Source organism: Petromyzon marinus, chromosome 14, assembly GCF_048934315.1.
Source record: "Petromyzon marinus isolate PM22_M1 ecotype Great Lakes invasive population chromosome 14, UKy_Petmar_22M1.pri1.0, whole genome shotgun sequence".
Lineage (NCBI taxonomy): Eukaryota > Metazoa > Chordata > Hyperoartia > Petromyzontiformes > Petromyzontidae > Petromyzon > Petromyzon marinus.
The window spans coordinates 15,178,539-15,195,304 of record NC_133680.1 but is presented as its reverse complement, the minus strand read 5'-3'; the positions used below and the strand labels follow the sequence as shown (position 1 = coordinate 15,195,304).

At 43.1% G+C, this 16,766-nt stretch overlaps 1 protein-coding gene across 1 annotated transcript in view; it reads right to left on the bottom strand.

Moving 5' to 3' along the window:
- Positions 1–7,251: 7,251 nt before the first annotated feature.
- Positions 7,252–16,766, bottom strand: part of LOC116942275 (complement C3-like) — a 329,249-nt gene continuing 319,734 nt past the window's right edge. The window contains exons 41-43 of the mRNA XM_076066949.1: positions 11,404–11,487; positions 9,276–9,414; positions 7,252–8,053 (exon numbers count right to left, since the gene is read on the bottom strand). Coding sequence (XP_075923064.1) covers positions 7,912–8,053; positions 9,276–9,414; positions 11,404–11,487 — 365 coding nt within the window. The 3' untranslated portion in view covers positions 7,252–7,911. The remainder of the gene's footprint in view (positions 8,054–9,275; positions 9,415–11,403; positions 11,488–16,766) is intronic.

Sequence of the window (16,766 nt, the reverse complement as noted above, 5' to 3'; positions counted from 1 at the left end):
AAGTCTGGTTTTGGTGCGCTAGTAAAGGCCGATGCACCACACATCATTGTGACGCATTGTATTCTGCACAGGCATGCGTTGGCAACAAAAACCTTACCTCCAAAAATGACAGAAGTATTAAAAACTGTGGTGGAATGTGTGAACTATGTGCGAAAAAGTGCTCTGAGGCACCGCATCTTCAGTGAGCTGTGTAAAGAAATGGGCTCTGAATTTGAGGTACTTCTGCTCCATTCTAATATTCGGTGGTTATCCCGGGGACAGGTGCTGAATCGTGTTTTTGCCATGCGTGTGGAATTAGCCCTGTTTTTGCAAGAGCACCAACACTGCCATGCAGATTGCTTCAAAAATCCTGAGTTCATTCTCATTTTAGCGTACATGGCTGATATATTCGCAGCTCTCAATCATCTCAATCAGCAGATGCAGGGTGGTGGAGTCAATATCATGGAAGCGGAAGAACACCTGAAGGCTTTTCAAAAAAAGCTACCGTTATGGAAACGACGAACAGAGAACAATAACTTCGCAAACTTCCCGCTTCTGGACGACTGTGCAAGTAAGATCGAAGATGTGTCTGGAATCGGAGATATTTCTGTATCCACGGAACTGAAGCAAACAATTGCCACGCACTTAGATGAGCTTGCAAAGTCTCTCGACGGATATTTCCCTACAAGAGAGTCATATCCAGCATGGGTGAGACAGCCGTTCACGTTTGCTGTTGAAACAGCAGATGTCAATGATGAATTCCTCGACGAAATCATTGAAATTCAGCAGAGCCAGGTTCAACAGCAACTCTTCAGAACAACAACGCTCTCAACGTTTTGGTGTCGACAAATAAACAAGTATCCAGTTATTGCTAAGAAAGCCCTGGATTTTTTTATACCATTTGTTACAACATATCTTTGTGAGCAATCCTTTTCGAGGATGCTGGACATAAAAACGAAGAAAAGGAACAGACTTTGCTGTGAAAATGACATGAGAGTGGCACTTGCCAAGGTGAAGCCACGCATATCTGAACTGATCTCTCAAAGGCAACAGCAGAAGTCACATTGATTTCCAGGTATGTAATTTGTTGTGAGTTTATGCATTGTGTTGGTTTTATTCTTTGAACAAGGTAATGTTCATGCACGGCTCATTTTGTGTACCAGTAAAAAACATATCTATGTCTTGAATTTGAAAAAAATCACATTTTATTTTTCACTAAAGAGGGGTTCGGTGAATGCGCATATGAAACTGGTGGGGTTCGGTACCTCCAACAAGGTTAAGAACCACTGCTCTAGGGTGTGGTGTTATAATTTATTTATGTAGTTTATTGTTAAAAATTCGGTCACAGTCCCTATGATCACTGTTACATTGCATTTACGGCTTTTATTTTGGTGATTTCGAAAAGTTTTTTTGGTTTTGCCATGTTTTTGTTTATTGTAGTACCGAGTTAGACTGATGGCCTAAATCTTAGTTGTCTTGTGGTTGTTGTTGTTGTTTGACTTGCATCCCACTGGGATTTTTGCATACAGCTTTGGTATACGGTGCTATTTCAGGAATATTTAGATGTTTTTTTTCCTGGATTTTCTGTTTGCACAGTCACATAATCACTTTAAGATCTTTTCTTGTTCATGTTTTTGTTTTTTGTTTGTTGCGGTTGCACCCGATTCAAGAGCCGAATGGCTCACAGGGCTACACCAAATAAATAGAAATGGAAAATGGAACTACCACAGCAGCCTCACTCCGCTCCACAAATATAAATGAAGGTGAGAGATGGAAACAAGTCTGGATTGCGGCCGATGTCAAAAATAACATCTCATACAGGACCCTACCATCGAACCTCCCGGTTTCAACTTTCCACAAGGCCAATGGTCGACCATCAATCTAATCAGCCCCCAGCATGGCCGATGGGGCCACCTGGTGCACAATTGGCGCATCAAAGATTCGGCGGCCTGCGAGTGCAGCCACCAATCCCAAACGATTGACCACATTGTAAACAGCTGCTTACTTCACTCCTTTAAAGGAGGATCAGACGAGAACGACCCTGGGTCTCAGACAATTGAGTGAATAACAAATCTAAAATGACATCTTTAACCTGCTGCTTTGAATCCATACAGAAGAATATCTGTGGGAAGACGTTCCTGCAGAAACACTGCCAATCCTGGTGGACTTGCACGAAGCGCTTGCTCCATAGCAGAAAATCTCGAAGACCTTCATACGTTTGTGCAACTTCACCTAGATCAACCCACCGATTAAAATCATATTGGAGGTGCACAACAAACTTCCCAAAGTTTTCACCATTTTCGGGTCTAACCAATCAGATTTTTTCTTCTTTAGTTCTTTCGGTAAAGTCACGTAGAATGAGAATAAAATAATAAATTGATAAAATAAAATAACAATAAAATTCTCACGACGTTTCGGCCACAACACAAGCGGCCTTCATCAGGTGAAGGGACGAGACAGTCTCATCAGGTGAAGGGACGAGACAGTCTCATCAGGTGAAGGGACGAGACAGTCTCATCAGGTGAAGGGACGAGACTGTCTCGTCCCTTCACCTGATGAAGGCCGCTTGTGTTGTGGCCGAAACGTCGTGAGAATTTTATTGTGTTATTTTATTTTATCAATTTATTATTTTATTCTCATTCTACGTGACTTTACCGAAAGAACCAAAGAGATGAATCCTTGCAGTCACGAAAGCTTTAAATCGAAATTCAATCGGAATTTGTTTTGAAACCCTTCATCATTCAACTAGAAATACTCCGTGAGTGCGACTTTGAGCTTATCGTAGTCTGCTGCATCATCATTATCCAGCTGGAAGTAGACTAGGATAGCCCAATGAACAGCACACTAATATTGATCACCCAGTCATGCCTTGGCCATTCATAGCATTCGACATACCGTTCATAACTCTGTAAAATGCATCCATCTGGTAATGGGCTTCAGCAAACTTTGGAAGTTTTGGAATTGTTGCTTTTTCCAATATGGGCAACCGAGGTGGTTCTTCCCCGGCTGCTACCGCCTGTTGTATCCTAGCTCCTGACAATCTTTATTTTTCCAACTGGAGGACCCTGTTGCTTTCAAGCTTCTCCCTCTCCAACTAGCTTTCCTTATTCTCCGATTCCAAACAGTCTTGCCACTCAAGTTTCTCCTTCACAAACCGAAGGATCTCCTTCTCTACAGCTAACCACAATTGATCACTTTGCCTTTAAGGTTTCCTTCTTAGTAGAGCCTCTCAATCTGTATTGCTTTCTGTTTATATCTTGGCTGTCTTTAAATATTTCTCTACCTCCATCTTGGCTGCCTCGACAGATCCCCTCTCAGCTCTTTGTTCTCTGAGGAAGGTAGTGCGTTCTGCTCCCTCCATACCAACAGATGTCGCATATTCTGCCGCTTCTCTGGGGTCCATTGCAGTATCGCCCTATACTGCAGGTGGCACTGTCGATTGTACTCTCACAACTCACTCCACAGTACACAACCTTGGCTGATACAGGAATAGTCTACTTCCCTTCCTTAGGTCCAAGAGATTTCCCCCAATTTATCCAACTGGGAGAGCTCAGGGACACTACAGTCGAGTTAGACTGCCCCGTACTGGAAATATCTCAGATGAGTCCCCACTAAATGTGGTGCTTCCCTTCTTGCTTGCTTTCACAGGCTCACCTTTATCACTATTATATTTTCGGTTTGCCAAGTCACCCCCTGTATATTAACGGTGGAGTCTAGCGAGAGCGATCGAGACCATTCACCTGAGGCGATTCAATATGGTTGTTCTGTCTTTAATTTGTAGTCAAGCCACCCTGCCAGTTTTCACACAGTAGCGAATCTCGAGAACACCACGGGCGCACTTACAATATGTTACAGGATGACCCCTTTATCCCGACACTCACACATAAGCCTACGCATTCCCAAACACTCAAACCCCCTTAAATTAGACACATTTAGCCTTAGATGGCGTTTACCACCCGTATTGAGCTACATTCACAAACAATCCGAATTCAGCTGAAGCTCGACCTCGTGTGTCCTAGACCACCACCGGCCTGACTCAGTCACCAGTGCAGAGAAAGTGAGCCGGTGCCTACTGGCTCCTTCCCACCATAGGGTGCATCAGAGGCAGCCTCCTTGTGCTAATCTCCCTTCCATTTCTTCTGAAGTTCCTTTGCCCATTCCCTGCTTCCCACAAGGCATTAAACCCTGAAGCTTGGCTGTTTCCTTGGATCCTTGATCTTGTCCTTCCTGTCCATTGTGTGTATTAAAATACTTCAATAGGGATTACCGTTGGTATGGCTATTTTAATACACAATATACAGGAAGGACAAGATCAATGGGCTCGCATAATGCACATGCATAATGTGCGTTTACTCATTAACCCCCCCCACCCCACTCTGCGCAAGAACGCGGAAGTGTGGTCACCACATCTACGTCTCTATATAAGGAACGAAACAGGTGGACTTCTCCACAAATGTCTGTCGCCTGATGAAGCTAATTATAATTACTGGCGAAACGTCATACTCAGATTATAAATGTTGTGGTTTGGCTCTCCAACACACCGGTGTGCTGTACTAGTGACGAACTGACATGTTCTGTTTAAGTGACAACCCTTACTAGTTGGCTGTCTCGGGTGGTGGCGGGTTTTAACAACACATTTATATATTTATGCGATCTAACCCCCAAAAAAAACTATTTGATGCATATAAATGACAATGAATATACATTACCGGTCGGGTTAATCATATGGTAATCAATGTACATTATGCATGCACATTATGTATGCACATTGTGCTTGTACATCTTGCTATTTTTTTGTGTGCATGAAAAACGGAGTACCTGTTGTTGTCTGCTCAGTTAATCACCATCGAAGTATGGTGACCTTCATAGGCATGCAGTTAAACAGTGTATTTCTTGATGATTCGCTTGCAAAGCAGCACTAAGCCTGTAGCTCTCCAAACCAGTTACAATTACCTTTAATCTCTCAATTTCTATAAAATCTCTGATTTGTCTTGGCCAGTAGTAACTAATTTTGCACTTAACTTCAAAATTATCGAAATCCTTTGAGTGTCCTTGTTTGCATGCATGTTTTGCCACTGCCGAAAGTTGTATTTGGAAGTATTTAATATTCCTTTGGTGTTCTTTTAGTCTCGTGCTGATCATTCGTCCTGTCTGACCAACATGGCTTTGGTAATACATCTTTTGTACTAGATGCTAGTTTCTGTATTTTATGTACCATGTCAATCTAACTCGGATGTTTTGTTTTTCCAAAAATGTGGCTAGTTTATCAGTTATTCCCACAATTTAGGGTATTTTAATAGTTTTAATTGCTCAGTGTGTTCTTCGTTTAAAAATGGTGCCAACTTTTTTGCGCAATGTTTGGAAATAATATATGTGAAAATTGCACTTTTAAGGATATATTCACTAATTGGTAGCATATATGTGAAACAATCATGTAACAAATTATAGCGGTGGGGGAGGGGGAGCGGGGGTTTTGGTGGCCAACCCCTGTTCTTGGTGGCCAGACCAGAAGAACAAGAGATGGTGGGTACGGGATACATTCACAACACATACTATCAGCAGTCCACCCATAGGGAGATTTTAAACGGACCACGAGCTTTCCACTCCTATCCTTGATATACTCTAACAATCCCTTCTTTTGGAACTGTCTTTCATATCTTAACATATTAATAACTCCTGCATTTTGCAACTTGAGTTGCTCAGCCAATCCAATATTCACCAGTTGAATAGACAGACGATTGAACATCAGTGGCTGTTCCGCCTGACCAATCAGGATTTTTGCAGAATAGCGATAAGCCAATGGGTAACTTATAGCAGCTAATTCTAAAGGCCATCCCACTGTTTTACCAGCAGTAATGACAGATCTCAATAATGGAACACCTTTGGCGTTTTTTATTTTTACCAATTATACAACATGCGGTACTCAGGACCACTCCCATGGGTACATGAGGTCGGTAGTGGTCTGTTTTCACCTGGTGGGGTTGACCGGAGGTGAGGTCCATATGATTAGGTGATCCCGGTCGGGTATACGGTCACCCCCTATGCCCCGGGGTTGGATAACTGGGTATTGGGTGGTGGGCGCCGAGAGGAAACATCCTGCCCGTGTTCGGAGGACCATGGCTGCATAGTATTGTGCAACGGCTGGATGGTCTCTGGGGATGTTCAACGCCTGGTGTCGTTGTTTGGGGGTTGCCGGGAAGGTGTAAAAGTAGGGGGGCGGCACGTGGGGAAGGGGTGCATTTTCGCGGCTCACTGCTCAGGGAAGGGTCTAGTTTATGGACAGGAGCCCCCAATAGGAGCTGCTGGGTCCCTGGATTGGGCACCGCCACATGGTGGTGGTGGGAGGGTGGGAGAGTGGGGGAGAAAATTAAATGACAATGGTGAGTGGAGGTGGTCAGTGAGCCGAGGAATGCATGTCGAGGTGTGAGAGTCACTGATGGGGTGGCGAGGAGAGTGGGGGGTGGAAGGGGAGGGGAGAGGTTCAGGAGGTGGCCTGGGGCTCCGGGCCCCAAGCCCCACGCTTCGGTCCCCCGGTACCCCCGCTCTGCCCCCCAAGTCGCGGTCGGGCTGCCACGGCGGCCTAAATCACGTCCTGGCATCCTGCAGTGCAGTACGATGGTACCGACGCCCCCCCCCCGCCCCACCCCTTACTGTAGGGTGGTGAAATCGGGTCCATTCTTTCGGAGAGGGTTGGAGGAAGAGAAGGAAGAGGAAATCATCCATCATCGCTACTCGTGTGTCCGCCACCACGATTACTTTCTGGAGGATCTGTTCTCCATCATGTTCAGGGTATGGGGAAGGGTATTTCCTGGCCTAACCACCAGGTCAGGCTGGGTTCTTGCTTCCCAGGTGCTCGGTTGCAGTTTTTTGTAGATCGTTTCCGTTGGCTTTGGGTGGGGAGATTCATTTATCCGATCCTTTCTCCATATCTTTAAGGTTTGGGGAGAAAAATAAAAAACAACTTTTGATGGATAAGAAGTGGAATAATTGGTTTAAAAGGGGTGTGTTAGTTGCAATGAGGTAGGAGCGATCCGCTTCGAGTTGTTCACTCAGCCATGACATCACCGGAAGACCAGAGCTACTGTATGTACTAATCTAGATAAAAAAAAACGAATTTCTACGTAACTATTTTTTGTTTAATTTGTTGTATTTCTCTTGCACCTCTGATTAGCACGGTTGGCTACGTACATGCGAAAAAAAATCATTATACATGCATACCATCACAGGGTGTGTGAATATCTCATTATGAAAACACTCAAGCACATTACAGTATATGGCAGTATGATCTTTATTCAAAACAGTTAAATCAAAATTCTAATGGAATGTTAACAAATGTGTGACTGGACTGGTCTAGGTGAGACCTCACAGTTGATGGCAAATTGATGCAGAGGGTATAATTAATTGCAACCACAAATTATTGTTTGCCAATTGACCATTACCTGTTTACACCTAAAAGACATTGTGTGCTTAAAGTTGGCAAGGGTTATGATTATGGCAAAAGACTACATTTTAAAATCAAACTTCAAACATTTGCTGGACACTTTTGTCAAGGACTAATCTAGGTTCAGAAGGCATGCTTGTAGATTCTGTGTATTGGTACATGTCTAAGGGATTCAATAAAATAACATACAATGAAAAATAGCAAAAACATTTGTCAATCACACTATGCCAAAATTGTGGGAATATTTTTTAAAATCTTACTGGTGATAATAACTATAACTCGAGAACTAAACGTATGCACACGTGATGATTTTGTCTGTTTGACTGACAGGTGGTGGATCGCCTTCACGACACAAATTTGCCTAACCCAAAATCAATTATGAATCATTGGATGCGAAATCCTAAGCTAAGTTACATTGTGTTTTGTACTTTGTAAAGGCAGCTACATGCACATGGTAGAATGCGTTGTTGTAGTCAATGGCTGTCCACCCTTTAAGAAGAACAGCCTTGGATCTGCATGCTAAACTGATATTCGCGTTTGATGGCGCAAAATGCATGCATGTTTGGTTGGTTACACTTCTCATCCACGGGCCACTGCTCCACCCATGAACTTGAATCCAACACGTACTGAAAGCTAAACATGCAAAAACACAATGTGTTAGTGGAACACTCCACACACAGGTACACGTGTGTAAATGCTGATGTTCACGTACCTATTATGTACCTATTATGACATGGTTCGGAAACACCATGGTCATTAAATTGCCATCATATTTTGTTCACTTAATAGGCTGACTTGAATAATGTCAAAACTGTGTGCAATATTGGTTTCCTCCTGGACTCAGAGCTATCTTTCTCTCATCATATTTGTCATTTCCAAAACTGTTTCCAATCACCTATGCAGGATTTCTCAGATCAGCAACTCCGTTACTCAAGATGCTGCTGAAACCTTAATTCATGTAGTCACGGACTCCAGGATTAAGTTTTCTACTTATCTCAATAGATTCGGCACCATACTCGACCAGAATATGTCGTTTGATAACCACATGCAAAATATAGTCAGGTCCTGCAATTTTCGTATCAGGGCACGCCTTCTGAACCTAGATTGTCACATTCAAGCACTATTGAGTTGTGGCAGACAAGAAGGTGGCGTGTAGCATTGTATGGACAAGGCTCGATAGATTGAAACTCAATATGGGACGTCTGGTAAAAACATTTACCAAACTGCAGCGTGTACAAAATTATCTGGCACGTGTCGTGACGAGATCTGCAAGATCCGACCATGTCCATCCAGTGCTCGCCGAGCTGCATTGGCTTCCAGTTGCCAAACGAATATGTTATAAGGTTGCACTTATTTCACATAAAGTGCTTGCCATGATGAACCACAATACCTTGCTCTCATTAAGGAACATAAACAATCACGAAAACTCTGGTCAGCCTCACAGCGGCTTATGGCGAGCCATCAAACAAAAACGGTTACTGCATCGTGCGCTTTCAGATGCACCTATGCGGCTCTCTGGAACACTCTTCCTTCTGATATTAGGAAGCCACTTGAGATATACACTTTTACATCTATTTTTAAAACTCATTTATTGAGTGGTATGTGTAATTCCAATACTTTTTTGGATATATTTTTTCATTGCCAAATTAGCACCATGATGCCAGCAAACAATGGCCTCATTTCGAATTATGCACGAGATCTTTAATATCCCCTGTGAAGCAGATGGTCCATAGCATTTTATGGTTAATGCACCCACAATAACAGCCAGGGCAGTCTGCTGGATTCAAAACATGAACCATTGGAACAAGTGGCGGATGCGATACTGCTGGGCCGTGCCACCGACCCTGCCACTCACTTGTCATTCTTGTCCTTCGTCTCTCCCTTCCGTCCCATCAGGAGGTACTGTCGCGTTGTTTCTATGCCAAGCCGCCCATCACATGAGCGGGTCACGATGAATAGGCGTGTTGCTTTAGGTTGAATAGCCTGATCTTGGCCTTTGTGATTAACGTTTGGAGAGGCACACACATTCATATAACCCTGAGATAGCCAATAACGTATGCAATTGAGTATTAAAATTGTTGAATATAAAACAACATTTAATGTATATTATTGGTTCTTTCGGTAAAGTCGCGTAGAAGGGAAACAATAAAATAATACAAATATAAAACAATAATGTGCCAAGTATTATTGTTTCAGCTCACAAGCGTCTTCAGGGTATAATCCAGGATTATGTCCTGAAGATCCTTCGTACAGTTTCCAGCCTTTTATGGCTTGTGTAGATGCACAGCAACGACTACAAATCACATTCCAGCCAGATAACCCCGTTGGGAGCAGCTGAGTGTATCGCTGTGATATCTGCGTATTTATGGATCGGGTATTTTGTCGTTATATATTATATGGTCTGTTCTGGATGATCACAGCCGGATACTGGAGAGTTTTTCATTTTCCATTTGTGCATCAGGTATCCGTATATGCCATGGTTTGTGCAGATACGATTAAAGGTGGACCATGAGCTTTGTGGAAGATCAAACCCAGAGATCTTCTGCATTGGGTCTTTCACAACGTGCTTGTTTGCGAGTTCTTTTTAACTCCATTTGGCTGTCCAGGCTTCATCACGGTTAAATTCGCATTGTTTAAGGTGAAGCACATGGGTCCACAAAGGGTTGGGTGACTTCAAACGATGAAGAGGGATGTTATTAAGGTCCTGATTAATCGGAAAGCTACTGTTTTCCTCTATTCGCAGGACTTCCAGGAGGATTGCAATGTTGTGGCAGATGGGTGAGGGAGAGTTGTGTGACAGCACGGACAGCCAGGGTGTTGGGGTCAACTTCACGGTTCCAGTGATACACCAGATTGTACTGTTCTGTTGATCATCAACAAGTCGAGTACAACTACTTCTGGTCCATACTAGTGCCCAGTATCCTGCAACAATACACAAGGACCATTGTTGATGTCCGTAGCACGGGTGCTGATGCTCCCCACCTTGTATTCGCCAGTTTTTGGACCAGGTTAACCCTTGTTATAATCTTGGCAGCTATCTTTTTCAGGTATTTATGGAAGGTTAGCATACGGTCCAACTTAACTCTGAGATAGGTTGGAGTAGGGTTGTGTCACAGTGTTTCCGTAGGTCAATTTCAGAGTGTGCTTGCTGCTCCAATTGTCAAGATGAAATCCAGTGACTGTTTTGTGGAAATTTGGCTTGAACCTCCAATTGTGGAAAATATTCCTCCATGGTGTTTATGTCTATGTTCAGAGAGGATTCAATGCCGTTGAAAGTGGCTCCTTACTTTACTAGGGCAATGTCATCTGCAAATACAAATTTGCATGACCCGGTTGCATGAGTACTAAAACCTTGTGGCAATCCATTGTTGAGGAAATGGGGTGAGCTGGCCTATTGCTCAGCATCGTCCATATCAGGTTATTGTTTTGAGGCAGGGAATGATTGCATCGAGCTTCAACATCAAGCCCTTAATCCAGACTGAAGTAGGGTGATGACAAGTCCACAAAGGCTGCACCAGTCTTGGATTTTGTCTGGAATCTGGCCTCAATATTCGTTGCAAGGGCCAAAACTTGGTTACAGCAACTGTGTCTGGGCCAGAGTACTGATTTTTTTTCAGGGCTCACTAACTTAACAAGGGGGATGATTCTACGGAGGATGATGCACTCCAGGAGTTTATAGGTTGTGCACAGGAGTGATATTGGCATATAGCGATATTAGCCACCATGCTTTTATCTAATTAAGTGAAACGTCACGTCTAATTGATGCTAAAGTTTGTGGTGCAAATTATTATTCCACTAACTGCTTCGCTGAAACAACAATTGACACATGTACTTATACGCATGGCAATTTCATTAATATGGTTGTGTAGAGAGTTATTGTGGGTCTTTACGACAAAATATTGACCGGATGATTACATAAACTAACCCAAATATCGTTTATGGATCATATTTATTGCGAAAAAACAACACCTGTTCCAACTTACCACTTTTTATTACAGTTTGAATGTTGACAGTGTAGTAGACAAAACTTCCAACTTCAGTGCGGTTATCAACGATCCCCACATATGCTGCAATTACAGAGGTCAACACGGAAAGTAAAGACGTCATTTTTCCTGCCATCCTTTAACACAGAATTGAAACCAATATCACCTGCTTCCTTGTTTCATTTGGTTAATTGCTTAATGCGTAAACACCATTTCAAGATAAATTATACAATAGGTTTTCATTTAATAGTATATAAATTATATATTTTTTATTCCTGAAACGTAGCAGTTTGCAAATGATAAATTACAAAGCGTCTGTGTAATTAAGATGTAAATATGTAATTCTCAGAGTCATGCTTGCTTGAGTAAGTCTACACAACGTTAATTGCAGCAACATGCTCCAGAAATAGGATGCCTGTATTCTAGATTTGAAGCTTTCGTGACTGCAAGGATCCATACTCTTTGGTTCTATTCGGTAAAGTCACGTAGGTAAAAAATAAAACAAAAATCACGACGTTTCGGCCACAACACAAGCAGCCTTCATCAGGTGAAGGGACCAGACTGTCTCGAGGATAGCGCTGGAGTGAAAGACAGCCAAGCTCAGACCGCGACCTTTAAGCTGTGTGAGAGTAATTAAGGTGCCTTGACAAAGGAATTAGCATAAAAAATTGCATTTTAATAGGTGGACTTAGCATGATGAAAGGTAGGGAGGGGGTCGACCTGTGCAGGCTTGCGAGGGGGCACGGCAGCATTCACATGCTGGTGGTGTGAAAAGGGGATTTTAAGCTGCGAAAGTTTGGGGTACCACTACTTGAAAAATATACTGTACCATTAAAAAATTAGTTTAATGTTTGGTTCGATTTAGAACATTTTTCCAATGGTTGGTTAATTTGAAACCATCTCGGTTGAAATTGTGTCTCTGTTTGTAGATCTGAATAGCCTCGTGAACAAATCTCTGATAAAAACCCGTGGGTTTGCAAAGAACCTTGGTATCGGAGAAAATTATATCGTGATCACCCACAACGTTGTAACAGTGATCAGCTACGGCACACAAAATTCGTGACCTGATCCCATCCATGAAGGATGTCATTCCTGACTTACAGTACCCCAGGGTTTACAAATTGAGTTGTACCTGCGGTGATTGCTATATCGGGGAGACGAAGCGACATGTCTCTGACCGAATTCGCGAGCACAAATCAGATTTGAAACACGTCAGAACGAATTATTCTGCCGTAGCTGATCACTGTTACAACGCTGTGGGTGATCACGATATAATTTTCTCCGATACCAAGGTTATTTGCAAACCCACGGGTTTTTATCAGAGATTTGTTCACGAGGCAATTCAGATCTACAAACACAGACACAATTTCAACCGAGAAGATGGTTTCAAATTAAGCAACCATTGGAAAGATGTTCTAAATCGAACCAAACATTACACTAATTTTTCAATGGTACAGTATATTTTTCAAGTAGTGGTACCCCAAACTTTCGCAGCTTAAAATCCCCTTTTCACACCACCAGCATGTGAATGCTGCCGTGCCCCCTCGCCAGCCTGCACAGGTTGACCCCCTCCCTACCTTTCATCATGCTAAGTCCGCCTATTAAAATGCAATTTTTTAAGCTAATTCCTTTGTCAAGGCACCTTAATTACTCTCACACAGCTTAAAGGTCGCGGTCTGAGCTTGGCTGTGTTTCACTCCAGCGCTGTCCTCGAGACAGTCTGGTCCCTTCACCTGATGAAGGCTGCTTGTGTTGTGGCCGAAACGTGATTTTTGTTTTATTTTTTACCTACGTGACTTTACCGAATAGAACCAAAGAGTATGGATCCTTGCAGTCACGAAAGCTTCAAATCTAGAATTGATAGCCTCTACGGGGAGGGTTTTCATCTATCTGTTAGAGCTTTTAACAGACAACGGGACAAGAAGTCACAGCTCATCGAGATGCTAACCTTCCTCAAAAGATGCTGCGACCACAAGGTAATACCCAGCGCCTTCACACTCACTTCTGCTGCTGTGTCCTCACCGAATTCTAAACAGATTCTGTTTAAGGCCAGCCTCTCTTTAATCTCAGAGAGGATAAGACTACTCCGTTTTGAACTCGATACTTTAGACAGGACTCTCCTACAAGCTCATTTAACGTTGACACAAAAATGTCACCTTCTGATTGGAACCACGTAGACAACATGACTGCTTCTTCAGCCGATTCATTTTCAAACAAATGCAAACCTAACCTAATTGCTAAATTCAACCACCTATCAAAGAAAAACCCGGTTCCACAGATCACAAAACTAGATGTTAACAAAATTGTTATCAATCAGAGTAGCACCCCGATTTCGGACAATCTAAAAACAGTATTGGCTAAAGGACTAAATTTCGCTGTCACTCCAAAACATATACCGATAGATGATATCATTTCTCAGGTCGATGTAGCCCTCAAAGGTATAGGACACATCCAAGCAGACGTCGCGAGAGCTGAAATAGCTACTATTCTAAAGAATGCTAAGAAACCCGTTAGCAACATCAGCAAAGATGAACGTTCTGAACTCGCGAAATTAAAAGAGAGACATGATATAGTCATCCTCTCAGCCGACAAGGGCAATGCCACTGTAATTATGAATAAAAACTCATTTAACAATAAAATTCAGGACCTACTCAATGATGGTAGTTACTCAAAAATCAAAAATGATCCTACTAATAGCCTAACTATAAAAACCAACAAGATCATCACAAGTTCGACCTCCCTAATCGAACCAACTAAAGGTCCCTCCCTAAAACCTTCTGCTGCAAGACCACCTAGATTCTATGGTCTTCCAAAGATTCATGAGGAAGGCACTCCACTAAGACCCATCGTATCCACGATCAACTCCCCTACCTATAAGCTGGCACGTTTTCTGTTGGATACCTTGCTACCTTTCACTGGCAAGACCTCCTCAGCAGTACTTAACTCGGCCCAATTGGTTTCTATGGTCAAGGACGTTGTACTGTCCCCTGACGATATCCTTGTCAGCTTCGATGTGGTCTCCTTGTTCACCAAGGTCCCGGTACCTGATACCATAGATATAATTGAAAATTTGGTACATGGACTAAACCCCGAGGTACCTACTCTGGTCAGGCACTGCCTCACCAACACCTACTTTACTTGGAATGGTTCCTTCTAAAAGCAAAATGAGGGTACTCCCATGGGTTCCCCCTTGTCACCAGTGATAGCCAATGTTTTCATGGAGAAATTTGAATCGGACGCCATCCAGAATTCCACCCTCAGACCTTCCCTGTGGAAGAGATATGTGGATGACACTTTAGTCATTTGGCCACATGGCCTCCCAGCTCTGAACCTTTTCCTACTCATCAATTCCAGACATCCCGCCATCAAATTCACCATGGAAGTGGAGAAGGATGGCAGGCTACCATTCTTGGATGTTCTGTTTGAGAGGAGACCTGATGGCTCGTTGGGGCATTCTGTCTACAGAAAACCCACCCACACGGATTCCTACTTGAAGCCTGATTCCCACCACCACCACCCAGCTCAGAAGAATTCTCTCATCAAAACTTTATACCGTAGGGCTCATTGCATTTCGGACCAACACCACCTGACCAGTGAATTAAAACATGTACACCTGGCCCTCAAAAGGAATGGATACTCTGACCGTACCATCCGCCAAGTGTTGTGGCCGAAACGTCGTGATTTTTGTTGTTTTATTTTTTACCTACGTGACTTTACCGAATAGAACCAAAGAGGATGTCTATACCTTGTTGCAGAGTATTGCTGTGCAAATCTGGTGGGCAGCCCTAGTTAATACTGCGTATATATAAACGATTATATACTATGTGCAGTCTGCTTCACAGTGGATGTTAAAGATCCTCTGGCATCTTTCAAATAAATGTGGGCCATTTTGTGTGGGTGTCATGGTTCGAATTTGAAAAATTACCCGCAAATTACTGCAAAAATGATCATCACTCCTTTCTTCAAAAATGACTCGGTGAGGATTTTTGGGAAAGTATTTTTTTTTAAAGTCAACTAAACTTTATATTTTACTAGATAAGGCTCACTGAGTTATATAACTACATTTCAGTGACCTGGCCATAAATTATAGCTCAACGAAGTGGCTTATGTTGAAATTTATAGCAGCTAAATACTCTAAACACGTTTCTAAATGTGGAAGGGAAAAATCCACGTGCCACGGGGAGAATATGAAAAACTACAAATATATAGGCGTCAGGGTCGGGTTCGAATCTATGAGGTAGTTAACATTTTGCCACAGTGGCGCCCCATTTGTAATAAACAATACAATTAATACACCGAAAAACTTTCCAGAAATCATATGGGAAATACTGGCATGTCCCATCTTCTTGCTGTATTTGCCTCCAAGGATGTCAGGGACAAGATTGTAGACCTACACAAGGCTGGAATGGGCTACAAGACCATTGCCAAGCAACTTGGTGAGAAGGTGACAACAGTTGGTGCGATTATTCGCAAATGGAAGAAACACAAAATAACTGTCAATCTCCCTCGGACTGGGGCTCCATGCAAGATCTCACCTCGTGGAGTTGCAATGATCATGAGAACGGCGAGTAATCAGCCCAGAACTACACGGGAGGATCTTGTCAATGATCTCCAGGCAGCTGGGACCATAGTCACCAAGAAAACAATTGGTAACACACTACGCCGTGAAGGACTGAAATCCTGCAGTGCACGCAAGGTCCCCATACTCAAGAAAGCACATATACATGCCCATCTGAAGTTTTCCAATGAACATATGAATGATTCAGAGGACAATTGGGTGAAAGTGTTGTGGTCAGATGAGACCAAAATGGAGCTCTTTGGCATCAACTCAACTCACCGTGTTTGGAGGAGGAGGGATGGTGCCTATGACCCCAAGAACACCATCCCCACCGTCAAACATGGAGGTGGAAACATTATGCTTTAGGGGTGTTTTTCTGCTAAGGGTACAGGACAACTTCACCGCATCAAAGGGACAATCGACGGGGCCATGTACCATCAAATCTTGGGTGAGAACCTCCTTCCGTCAGCCAGGGCATTGAAAATATGTCGTGGATGGGTATTCCAGCATGACAATGACCCAAAACACACGGCCAAGACAACAAAGGAGTGGCTCAAGAAGAAGCACATTAAGGTCCTGGAGTGGCCTAGCCAGTCTCCAGACCTTAATCCCATAGAAAATCTGTGGAGGGAGCTGAAAGTTCGAGTTGCCAAATGTCAGCTTCGAAACCTTAATGACTTGGAGAAGATCTGCAAAGAGGAGTGGGATAAAATCCCTCCTGAGATGTGTGCAAACCTGGTGGCCAACTACAAGAAACGTCTGACCTCTGTGATTGCCAACAAGGGTTTTGCCACCAAGTACTAAG